Source organism: Peromyscus eremicus, chromosome 15 (assembly GCF_949786415.1).
Source record: "Peromyscus eremicus chromosome 15, PerEre_H2_v1, whole genome shotgun sequence".
In the NCBI taxonomy this organism is placed as follows: Eukaryota; Metazoa; Chordata; class Mammalia; order Rodentia; family Cricetidae; genus Peromyscus; species Peromyscus eremicus.
The window spans coordinates 17975579-17988146 of record NC_081431.1 but is presented as its reverse complement, the minus strand read 5'-3'; the positions used below and the strand labels follow the sequence as shown (position 1 = coordinate 17988146).

Below are 12568 nucleotides of genomic sequence, written 5' to 3'. Positions count from 1 at the left end.
CGTGCACCGCAGGAGGGCTAGACCCAGCCGCCCCAGGCCGGCCCTGGCCAGCTGCGGCCCCGCGCGCTCGGCCTCCCCGGGACACCTGCCCCGTGTAAAAGTATACTTATGGCCGTCGCGGTGCACGCGGACTCACTCACTCCACACCCCCAGAACGCGCTCGTCTCCAGCCTGGAAACAGGCCCCTCCCCGCGCAGCTGTCGCCGCCGCCTGCGGGCTCCTTTCACTTTCTCACGGCCAAGTCACCCAGAGGGGCGCCGCTGCTGCCACCGCCGCCGCCGCCGCCGCCGCGGCGGCGGCCCGCGGACTCCGCCCCTCTCCGAAGAGACCACGCCTACCCAACAGTCGCCGCCTGCGATTGGCGCGCGCAGGCGGCAGCTCCTGTCCGCCACTGCCATTGGTCGAGCTGCCCCGTCAGTCCCGCCGCCCCTCCGCCCCCTTCGAAACACCGCTCTCCTATTGGGCAACGCTGCGGCCGGGGGCGGGCCAGGGACCGGGGCCCGCCGCTTTCGCTCAATCGCAGAGCGGCCGGCGCGGGGCGGCCCGGCCGGGCGGGGCCACATCTGGGCCGCGCCGCCGCGTGCGTGCGTGTGCGTCGTCCGCCCCCCGCCCGCGCCCCGCCCGCCCCGCCCCCCGGCCCGGCGCCGCGCTCGCCCGCCCGCCCGCCCGCTCCCGCCCGTGCGTCTGGCAGGCTGCGGCCGCCGCTGGGCTGCTGCCATGGGGAGCCGTTGAAAGAGTGGGGCCCTGTGGCTCGGCCGCGCGCCTCAGGCTGCCAGCGCGGGCGGGGGGCGGCGGGGGCGCGCGGGGCCCGGGCCGGGGCCGGCGGGCGGGCGGGGGCCGGCGGAGGACGCCCACAAGTCCAGCGGCGGCGGCAGAGGAGGAGGAGGAGGAGGAGGAGGAGGAGGAGGAGGACGCGGCGGGGACGCGGCGACTCGGGCCGCTCCGTGTGAGTCCCCGCGCCCGCCCTGCCCCGCTGCCGGCCGGCCGTGGGGCTCCCGCCGGGCGGAGTTAGTTAGTGCGGCGGAGGGCGGGCGGTGCGGGCTCGCCTCGCCTCGCCTGGCCGCGCTCCCCGGCCGGTGCAGCTGCGGCGCGGGGCGGACTCGGTGCAGCTGCGGCGGCGCCTCCCGGTGCGGAGGGCGGGCGGGCGGGCGGGCGGGCGGGGGAGGGGTCCGGGCCGCCGCAGCTGCAGCGCCCGGGACGGCCGCGGCTCCGGGGCCGGTGCAGCTGCAGGGCCGGGGGAGGGGGAGGGCGCGGCGCCCGGGTTGCGGTTGCCGGGAGGCCCCGGGGGCTGGCGCGCGGCGGCAGCGGGGGAGCGGTCGCCGCGCCGCTTCTTGCGACTTTTCTTTTGTTGTTGCCGCGACCCGGGTCTGTTTTCTCGGCCGTTGTGGAAGGTGTTTTCCTGCTGCACCGGCGCTCTGCCCTGCACCTCCTTCCCGGTGGTTTCACCCTTCCTCTTTCCCTGAGTGCTTTATGCACGGCGAACTGCGCGAAGATTTGCATCCCCCCCCCCCAATCTCAAACCTCACACACACCCGGGGGCACCCTGCCCCCACCTCTGAGAAACAAAACCCCAAACCTCCCGGAACCTCCGTGGGTCCGCGGTAGCGAGACTTGGACGGGTTGGTCTGTGGAGTGGATGTCTCCGGGCCACTGCGGTGCTCGGGGCTCATTAAACTGTCACTCACCCCCACCACCACCCCACTGGGTAAACGGGGTGATTAATGTCGGATATATTGGAATGGGGCGAGGGCATCTGCGGAGAAGAGGGTGTGTGTGTGGCAGGGAAGTAATGGATCTGCACAGTGTGCCTCCAGAACGAGTTCAGAATTATGTCATTCACGGCGAAGTTAGAGAAAGTTAGGTTTGTGAGTCGTGAGCGAGAGCAGGACAGAGTTGGGGTTTTGTTCTCTAGCTCCCTGCCTCGGTTTTCTAAGGCGAGCCTAAGTGGTTGTCGCCCGGGTTGGGACGCTTGCGCCTCCGGCCCCGATTTCTTTTTCTGTACTCTTCACCCTCCCAAGTCTGTGGAGATGTGTCCTGACGTTCGTAGATGTCGCAGCACCTTGCAGGGAACCGGGCGGCCCAGCCCCGGTTACATTAACATTTCATCAGCCATTAGAAAAGACCCACAAACTCTAGCCAAGAAAGTTCCCAAAGTCTACACTTGGCTTCCCACCTCTCCTGGTGATTACAACCCCTTCCCCAAAGTGACAGAGACCAAGGGCAAAAACAAAGTGACGCCTTTTCTGAGCAGAAAGATGAGATGTGGTCACTCTAAGTGACTGTAGCGGGTTGTGTTGGTTTATTAATTTGCCTTATTGAGCTGAAATACTTTCCAGGATTTCAGAAAGTGCAGTTTCAGTTTGTTGATGCTGAGAATGGAAATTTGCATTCACGGTGGCAGTGTGAATTATTTTCCTGGGAGGTAGTTGCAGATAAGTTGCTAAGTAAGAGTGAAATAATAAGGTGAGCCACGCTGAAGTAATAGTTTTTAATAAGTCTGCCAACATTTTGGAGATGTCTACCATTATCTCTGCAGGGGGAAAAACATGCTGTAATAATGTTGAAATGGGACTGGAGATGTCAAATGGGTTGGTTTAAAAATACCCCTAAGCTGCCTTTGAAACTAGACGTTGGAGTTGAATAAAAGTGAATGTGGGTTTCCTGAATAGCACTGAGCTCGAGTGTGCTGTCATATGTAAGCCAGTCCACCAACTTGAGGCAGAAGTGTTGCGATTCCATAAATACAGTAGGACTCCATATGCTAAGTTTTTCAATTTCTTCTGTTAGAAAGTTTGGGGGGGAAAAGGAAGACTTTGAAGTATTTTGTTTATACTAACAGAAGAGAAAAGTTCTCCTAAGAAAAAGCTGGTGGCAGGAGTGTAGAGGAGTAGCATATGGCATTAAAGGAGCGCAGCTGGAGGTAGCATTTCCATCTGAACATGATGTCAGAGCAGCTGACAGCCTGCCATCCCTCAGCCTTTTATTCTAACACACAGACAGGGAGTTAGTGTGTGCGGGTCTGTGGTGGGGAAGAAGGTATCTCATTCCTCTCCAACATCATCTCCACTCTGCATCTGTCTCTCTTAGTCTGCTTTTTTTCCACCGATGTAACAGACCTGGAGCCAGCAAGACTCCGAGGGAAGGACTTAATCAAGTTTATGTGTCCTAAAGGTAGGAGTAGCAAGAGATTAGATGGAGCATCTTTCTGTTTGGGTGTTTTATTTAATTTTTTTTTTTTAAAAAATCACATTACTTTTCTAATCCACTTTATGAATAATATGTGAAATTGAGCATGAAGTGATGGTCTTACTGGAGTTGAAAGTCTTGGGCTTGCTTGGTTTAAATTTTTATTTCTTTTCTTTGAGGAAGTAAATAACTTTAATACACAGAAATATTTCAAGTTTTCAGATGGTAAGAAAGGCTTTGGAATATGGCTTTTTGAGATCACTTTGGATTAAGATGCCTTTTGTTGTTCGGTGCTGTTTAGATTCCTTTTGCTTGAGGGGGGCAGAAACAGTAAACTGTCTGGAATCCAGCTTTCAAACTTATATGAGGAGATTATTCTGGTTAAGAAGCTAGGTTGTTGTGTAATTAATTCCACTGTGAAACTTTATTCCTCAAAACATTCGGCAAGCATTGCTGAAAGCAGCATACAGCTGTAGTGCTTTTGAAACCGGAGGGTTTTTGTTGTTGGGTTTTTGTTTTTTTGTTTTTTTTTTTTTAAGAAGGGGGAAAAAAAAAAGAAAGACAGACAACTTTTGTCCCTAGGAGAATAGTTCGACCAGTTTCCCCATTTCTCTTTCAAATATATATTTAAGAGATCTTTTATTTCAGCATAACAATAATTATTTGCAGGAGTTTCAGTGTTAGCGACTAATTTAGAACTTGTAGATTCGAGCTGCCTGAATTGGCCAGACAGCTGTAATCGCACCCTCTATTCTTAATCTCTTTATCTGGGCAGCAGCTGCCATATGGCCACAGTCAGCTGGATCAGATGTTTATAAGCTTCCTTCTTCGGCCCTCTCTGTCCTCTCAGCCTCCTAATTTGATCACGGCTACCTTGTGAGCTGCCCTCCAATCTTTATTTTTAGCCCTCTCCAGGATTAGGATTGATGTTAGCTGTGGGGCACTTAAAGTGATTGTATTGTAAATCTTGGTTTATTCTATTGGTCGTGTCTTTCAGGAGGTATCTGAGTTTAGGATGAAAGTTTGACTGTCTCAGCAGCGTGTGGACGAGGAGGGAAGCTGGGTCTGAATAGTAACTCCATAGCCACCATCCTCAGATGCACTTGCTGGGGTGGATGGCTGGGAGCCCTGCTTCTGCTCCCAAGATGGGGAAGTGGGCTCTCTTTATCTTTAGCCACTGCAGTTGAATTTTGACCCGTTCTTTGCCTTCCCTCCCTCACCTCCTCCCTTGCCTGAAAACAAGGCAAAGATGCATAATTGAAAGAACAGAACTGCTGGGAAAACAAGATCTATCAAGTTATTATTGAAACAAAGTATTTTCTGTTGGTGAGGGAAGGCAGAGCCAGGAGAAAAAAGTGTTTTGTTTTTCTAGAAAGGCTTTTTAAAAATACTAAATATTGAACCTCTAAAGTTTTTGCACCTTATTTTATAGTGGTAAAAGTTTGATTCATTTTAATATGGAGTTTGTTTTGCCCTGTAGCAGATCAGAGTTTAGATGAGAATATTCAGAGTTAACAGCCAGAGTCTCTGGGTGCTAATAATATTGTTCTACAAAGAAACAGCCCCCCCCCATTCATTTTAAAAATGTTTGGATTTGTTCATAGTAAAGATGATCTTTTCCATCTGTCGGTGCTGTTCTGTCTGATCTCCTGCGTGTGCACTACCTGCAAATCTTACGGCACCAACATCTGTTCTTACACACAGGGCTTTTGTTGTTGTAACACTCTGACTTTAAAAGTAAGTTGTTTGCTGATTTCTGGACTAATTATGCAATTTCATTTTTTTCTCCTCAGTTCAGCCAAATGTGTCTGTGTTCAGTTTGCTCTCTCAGTAGTCAGGTATGAAAAGTGATGAAGTCAAAAGAATGGTTGGGCAAGTTTTCGTGACTCCTCCAGAATTTGTGTGGAACTTTGCTTTGTTATTGTGAGTTCTTGAAGTTAAAGCTGTCTTGTAGGTTTTGTGGAACGGCATCTGCTGAGTAGTTGGTTAAATTTCTTCTGGAAGAGGTCTGGATTCTTGTCCTCAGTAATAGGCTATAGCTAAAGGAAGTCTTTAAACTTGACCAGGAGTTCGGAGAAGGGTGAGGGAGTCCTTGGCAAGTGCATTTAGGTCGCATGTGTGACTTGGGAGTCCTGTGGGGTGTGAGCCTGATTTAAAATTCATAGACATGGAACTCTCCACTAAGGCGGATTTGTTTTAGAGTGGGGACTAGAGGCTAAACTCCTAACCAGGCTCTAATGAGAACCTCCTCTTTCCCCAGGTTATGAAGACAGCATGGAGTTTCCAGACCACAGCAGACATTTGCTGCAGTGTCTGAGCGAGCAGAGACACCAGGGCTTTCTTTGTGACTGCACTGTTCTGGTGGGAGATGCCCAGTTCCGGGCGCACCGAGCTGTGCTGGCTTCATGCAGCATGTATTTCCACCTCTTTTACAAGGACCAGCTGGACAAAAGAGACATTGTTCATCTGAACAGCGACATTGTGACAGCCCCCGCTTTCGCTCTCCTGCTTGAATTCATGTATGAAGGGAAACTCCAGTTCAAAGACTTGCCCATTGAGGACGTGCTAGCAGCTGCCAGTTATCTCCACATGTATGACATTGTCAAAGTCTGCAAAAAGAAGCTGAAAGAGAAAGCCACCACAGAAGCAGACAGCACCAAAAAAGAAGAAGACGCTTCAAGTTGTTCGGACAAAGTCGAGAGCCTCTCAGACGGCAGCAGCCACATGGCAGGTGACCTGCCCAGTGATGAAGATGAAGGCGAAGATGAGAAATTGAACATTCTGCCCAGCAAAAGGGACTTGGCAGCTGAGCCTGGGAACATGTGGATGCGATTGCCCTCAGACTCAGCAGGCATCCCCCAGGCTGGCGGAGAGGCCGAGCCACACGCCACAGCAGCTGGAAAAACAGTAGCCAGCCCCTGCAGCTCAACAGAGTCTTTGTCCCAGAGGTCTGTCACCTCCGTGAGGGATTCGGCAGATGTTGACTGTGTGCTGGACCTGTCTGTCAAGTCCAGCCTTTCAGGAGTTGAAAATCTGAACAGCTCTTATTTCTCTTCACAGGACGTGCTGAGAAGCAACCTGGTGCAGGTGAAGGTGGAGAAAGAGGCGTCCTGTGATGAGAGTGATGTTGGCACTAATGACTATGACATGGAACATAGCACTGTGAAAGAGAGTGTGAGCACTAACAACAGGGTACAGTATGAGCCGGCCCACCTGGCTCCTCTGAGGGAGGACTCGGTCTTGAGGGAGCTGGATCGGGAGGACAAAGCCAGCGACGATGAGATGATGACCCCAGAGAGCGAGCGGGTCCAGGTGGAAGGGGGCATGGAGAGCAGTCTGCTTCCCTATGTCTCCAATATCCTGAGCCCCGCAGGCCAGATCTTCATGTGCCCCTTGTGCAACAAAGTCTTCCCCAGCCCCCACATCCTGCAGATCCACCTGAGCACGCACTTCCGCGAGCAGGATGGCATCCGCAGCAAGCCTGCCGCCGATGTCAATGTGCCCACGTGCTCCCTGTGTGGGAAGACTTTCTCCTGCATGTACACCCTCAAGCGCCACGAGAGGACTCACTCTGGGGAGAAGCCCTACACGTGCACCCAGTGCGGCAAGAGTTTCCAGTACTCGCACAACCTGAGCCGCCACGCCGTGGTGCACACTCGAGAGAAGCCCCACGCCTGCAAGTGGTGTGAGCGCAGGTTCACGCAGTCGGGAGACCTGTACAGACACATCCGCAAGTTCCACTGTGAGTTGGTGAACTCCTTGTCGGTCAAAAGCGAAGCACTGAGCTTGCCCACTGTCAGAGACTGGACCTTAGAAGATAGCTCTCAAGAACTTTGGAAATAATTTTATATATATATATAAATAATATATATATATATATATACATATATATACATAGATCTCTATATAGTTGTGGTACGGTCTAAAAGCAGTCTTGTTTCCTGGAACTGAAAAGTTGGGATCTTAACTTGTTTTTGCACTTTAGAATAATAGCATGAGAATCTCACTAATTTAGCATTCTGATAAAAGAAACTTTAGAGCAAGTCAGAAGTAGAGAGGTGTCTTTCCTTTGAGGGGTAGGCCAAGTTAGCCAATAAATCCTTCTCAACAAATGGTTCTGTCACAAAATGCTTTCATATGGCTTAATTTTGTAAACACTGCATTGTCTTGAGCGCTTTTCCTGTGCCCCACATTGTTTTGTTTTGTTTGGTTTTCAAAGTAGAAATTCCCTCCAGTTTTATTAGCCTCTTTATATGTCTCAAATTGCATGAATATTTTCTGGCTGTTGGAAACCTGAATGCTTTTAGACCCAAATGGAAAATTTCTGAAATGCTGGATTATCTATTTTTAAACAAGCAGTTGACTTAAAACTTTCTGTGGCAACTTCTGGTTTTCTGACAGTTCCCAGTGAGAGAAATTCTGACAGTACACTGGGTCACTGGGACTGTCTCTGGGAAGGTTTGCTGGAGATGAAAAAGGATATTGCAGCTTCAGCAGTGTTGAACTGTGTGTTTAAAATGTGAATTACTGTTCTTGTATACTGTAATTGATTACACGGGCTGGGGGGGGTCAAAGAACTTGACAGGTTGTGTTGATGCTCTTAGTTGAGTCTTGAAAAGTAAATATTAACGCTACAGAAATGCATGAGTTTCAATATATTTTTTGTCTTTGTTTGCATTGTATAACTTTAACGAGTGAGTTTAAAATTATTTAATTTCCTTAGAAAAATAGCACCATTTGGGAAAAAAAAAACTGGTGTTACGAAGAACGTAAATGCACTGTTTTTATTTTTATTTTATATAATTTAAATTGACTTTTCCCACTGTCTTTAAGTTGAAACTGTTAAGCTGAATAAAAACTTAAGCTGCAAATTGATAACTTCGCTACATTACAAGGAACATATAAATGTTTACAAACGGCTTAAAGATTTGCATGTGCAGTGTGCATTTATAACACACTTGTAATTGCACAGAACCCATGCCAGCTCAGAGTTTAGGTGTACACATGTACCCAGCTGAGCGTTTTTAGAATAACTACTGCACAAATTGACAATAGGTCATAGGTCATTCTCTCTCTCTCTCTCCTTTTTTGCTTCCCTTTTCTTTTTCTCCCTATTTCCTTTCCTTCCCCGTACCCCCTAACTCATGAAAAGATTCTATGGACTGAAAAAGCCCCAGGCTGAAAGGACTGAACTGCCTTGATTGACATGGGGAAGGGGGTTAGTAGACTATGTGTATCGGCAGCACAGGCTGCAGCCCAACGTGTGGTTTTAATGACCAGCACGCAAGGGAGAAGCATTTTGCACAGTGTTTGTTTTCCTGTCTTGCACTTACAAATAAGGTCTATGGGAGTAGCATGGAAAATGTTTGTTGTTTTTCCCTTTTTCTTTTTTAATTGCTTTTGTTTAAAATTTGATCGCCTTAACTACTGTAAACATAGCCTATTTTTGTGCTTAAGATACTGAATGGAAAACTCCATTGTGTGTTGCTGGACTGTTTTGGAAATATTTGGTCAAATGTATGTTAATTTGGCTGTAATGGCATTTAAAGCAAACAAACAAACAAAAAAAGCTGTGAAAATGGCCTTGGAGCATTATCTTTAGTTACTTGAAGAGTTTCTAGGTTTTTTTTGTTCTTGTTGTTGTTTTTTTAATACAGTTTATGTTAAAATAATCTTTATTAATTTAGAGAAGACAATCAATGTCTGTGAGAGAACGGACTTTTTTTGGATTTTTTTTTTTGTGGTCATTGTGAGTGATTGCTTTTTCTTTTTCTTAGTTTCACATTCTTCCTTTGTTCTAAATCTTAGACTGACATCTAGCTTTGACAATCATAGTATGTTTTATTTCCTGAGGGGGAATAACTTATAATGCTGTTTAGTTTTGTACTATTGGTGTGTTGGTGAATTTTTAAACTGTGTGCTAACTGCAATAAATTATATGAACTGAGAATTCCCTGTGTGGTTTTTGTATTATGATTGCATAACAGATTTTGAAGTTTGTATAGTGCGTGGCATCTTCATTTTAATATCAGTTTTGTTCAGGTTATGAAGTTATTAGAATGCTTTAGGGTCAGCCAAATGGAAATGTTCATGTTCTCATCATTTAAGAAGACACTGAATGCACATTTAAAAATATGACCCATTTCTACAGTGTAGATCAAGACTGTTGAGGTAATTCCCTAGATAATTGTGAATACAAAGAACTTCAAGTGGCAAGGTAGGTTTTTCATAAGACACACAGCTATTAACCCATATACAATGCAAGTCACTTTCCATGCATGGTTTTATCCTAAGTTGATTGGTCAAATCCATTTTCCCATGTTCTGGCTTAAGTGGAAAATTGAAGGAGACCGGATGTCTTAATTTGGAACACTGCTTGGCTAATGAGTGGAAGTCTAGGCAATCGAATTAGCAGGCATTCGGTTGTTAAGATTAGCTGTGTATGTCCGTTTTTCTTACCAGAACTCAAAAGATCTTAGTGTTTAAGTTCTAATTTTAAAACATACTTAAGCAATGCATCATTAGAAAGAACTATTCCTCCTCTTAGTCATTGCCCTGCCCCAATTTCCTCCCTGTCGTGTTGGGTATGTGTCTGGTAAGGGCTGGTTGGCCCGCAGAATTGACAGAACACGTGTATGTGGGACTTGGGGGAATTGTCACACTGGCCGTAGATTACAGTGGGGCCCAGGTCCTGAGGTGGTATAAATACTAAATCTTGAGCTGTCCATAACTCCCAATCTTAAGAAAAATATGGAAGTAATAGTTTTACACAACTACTGTCTTAAGATATTACACCAAAAAGCCCATGGTAAGGTTAATATTTTATGGGGGATCTATAGTGTGAAACACACCCTTTAGAAGGTCTTTGATGGCTTTGGCTAGAAATCCATAATGATTTTATCATAAAATACAAGCAATAATTTGCAGTTTGGAGTGATATTCAATTTTTAACTGAAAAAAATAATTTAACAACTCACGATTGGTTTTAAACAACATTTCACTTGAAGGGAACATTTTCATTTGGCCTCCACAATTCCCTGAGCAGTTAGCAAGTGAGAAGGAGAGATGCCTTTCATTTTCCTGTACGTTAAAGCTTCCCGAAGATGTTGAGGGTTGACGTATCATTCAGTTCCATTGACTATCTAATGTTAAGTGAGAACCACCTTAGTAGTACATCCTTCACAGGATGTACTCATTAACACAGCGTTCTGATTATGACTTGGAAGTAACTTCTTAAAATACCGTAGAACAGACATAGAGTGTTATTACACAAATGGTCACATTTGGCGTGTGACATGCAAGAATCCATTGTTTATTCACTATATTGAAGAAAGTTGTCATATAATCCAGCTGGAAACCTGTACAATCAGGCCCTCCAGTGACATCTGGCTGATCCCTAATGTGGGGTAAAAATATGGTTTCATTTACTTTTGAAAACATCTGTTTCTTTCAGATAATCAATTATGCCCTGGATTGCTATGGGCCCAGCATTGTGTGCTAGGTGTACCCTGGGGAATAGGCGACAAGTAGAAGACACTAAGGATGCCAGTTGGGGATTTCCTTCCTGGTTAATTATGCTGTCGGATTAATAGGTGAATAGAGTAGAGTTTACCCTTAACAGATTTTACATGAGTCTCTAAAAACAGGTTTTTGGAAGGTTAGAAAGAAAGTGAACATTATATTAATAAGGATGAGCTCACGTTAAATTAATAAATACTAAAAAATGCTTGTTTTTCCAAGAAAATTTTGGTTTCGAAGTACTATAAAAATAGCTGGGTTTTTTAAACTAAGAAGCAATTCTGTTTTAAAAACTTAAACATCTTAGTTTTACAGATAAAACACACATAAGATACATTAAAAAAAAAACCTTGAGAGACCCCATTTTTTAAAATCCAATACAAATTTTTTTAATACCTTAAGATCTCAAAATTTCCTGCACCGTTTGACTAGTTCATTCTTATAAAGTTGAGAAATTTGAGTTCTAACCTAATAATGGAAATTGCACATGCCTCTGGGTAGAAAATCTTTAATTGTTGATAGTGACTTAAATTGATGATTATTATTTATTGCAATGTTTGAAGTTGCTGATAAGGTACAGTGGATGAAGTAAGCGTAAGGTTTGAAGTTCGGGACAGAAAAGCTTGTCATTTCCACTAGAGTCCTCTGCCGTTAAAAACTGGAGATAATGCCATCTGAAATTAAAGTAGTGGCTTTATTATTATTTTTTTTAAAGCAAATGGCTTTTAGGAATTTCATTTTGGCCAGAGTCCAACTTTATTACACTGACAGGATTTTGTCCCTTATGTTAGATTTTTTTTTTCCTACCTTTTGCCTGCGGAATCCTGGCATAATTTCTGTGATCCTTTGGTCCAGACGTACAGTCACTTATCTGACTTGAAGTCAACCTAGCTCTGTCAGACGTTTTCTGGCTGGAGCCTTCTCCACCCTGCTCAGCGGCTTACAGAATGGCGGCAGAGAAGTGGCATCTTGGGGACAACATTGAGAGCTTTCAGAAATTGGTTTTAAGAGAAACTTCAGAATGAAGCTTGTGGCAGTTTTGCAAACCAGTACCTTTAAAATAAAAACCCTCACCTAATGACTCTTGTAACTTCTTGTGGAAGAAACTGAACTCCAAATTGCCAAACTAAAGAGAAAGGTTGGCTGGGTAGAAATGAATCAATGACTAGCAATAGTTGAACAGTTTTTTTTTTTTCCTTTAAAAATCAAAATTCTTTATCATGTCTCTGCTTATGCTAAATAAGTTGTAATTAATTCTCCAGGTAATTCAGACATATAGAATAGCTTTTTTTTTTTTTTAGAATATTCAAGCCCTTGAAAGAAATTAGGTTTTGTTTTTAGTTTTTGTTTGTTTGTTTGTTTGTTTGTTTAAAAAAAAACCTGGACCAGGGGCTTTAAGGAGAGGGATGAAATATCCAGTTACCTTTCCTAATTCTATTTTGGTATTTACTAATTTCATTTCAATTTCTAGCTTTATGTGGGATGATGCTTCTCTTTAGTTGGAAGGGTATCTTTAACAATATCTTCTAAAACCAAAGATTGTCTTGAATTCGTGGTCACTTATTCCCCCAATAAGGTATGTCCTCTAAACGTTAGGAATGGATTTGCTATTAGGTTCTAGGAAACTGTCTCTTTTGGGAAGGAGAGGGAAAACAAAACAAAAACAACCAAACCCCATTTGGCTTTAGAGTGTAGCACATTTGGTCAGGAGCAGTTTGCCTGAGTGTGTGCAGGGTGGCGTTGAGAGTTACTGTGACACTCAGAGAGTCCATTCACCGGAAGCACCGGCGTGCGGTCTGTTAGAATCTTTGCAGTTAATCATTAAATGAGGTGGCTTTTGTTAGGTGTCAATATGCATGCTTAA

At 45.4% G+C, this 12568-nt stretch overlaps 1 protein-coding gene across 3 annotated transcripts; it reads left to right on the top strand.

Moving 5' to 3' along the window:
- Window positions 1-878: 878 nt before the first annotated feature.
- Zbtb18 (zinc finger and BTB domain containing 18) lies at window positions 879-9136 on the top strand. 3 transcript variants are annotated; one of them, XM_059280377.1, is made up of 3 exons: window positions 1309-3171; window positions 5447-6134; window positions 6247-6364. In XM_059280377.1, the coding sequence occupies exons 1-3, from the start codon at window positions 3159-3161 to the stop codon at window positions 6254-6256; spliced, it is 711 nt and encodes a 236-aa protein (XP_059136360.1). In that variant the 5' UTR covers window positions 1309-3158; the 3' UTR covers window positions 6257-6364. The 3 variants fall into 3 exon arrangements, with proteins under 3 accessions (XP_059136359.1, XP_059136360.1, XP_059136358.1); XM_059280376.1 differs by lacking the exon at window positions 1309-3171 and adding an exon at window positions 879-946 and having other exon boundaries at window positions 5447-9136; XM_059280375.1 differs by having other exon boundaries at window positions 1312-3171; window positions 5447-9136.
- Window positions 9137-12568: the final 3432 nt, after the last annotated feature.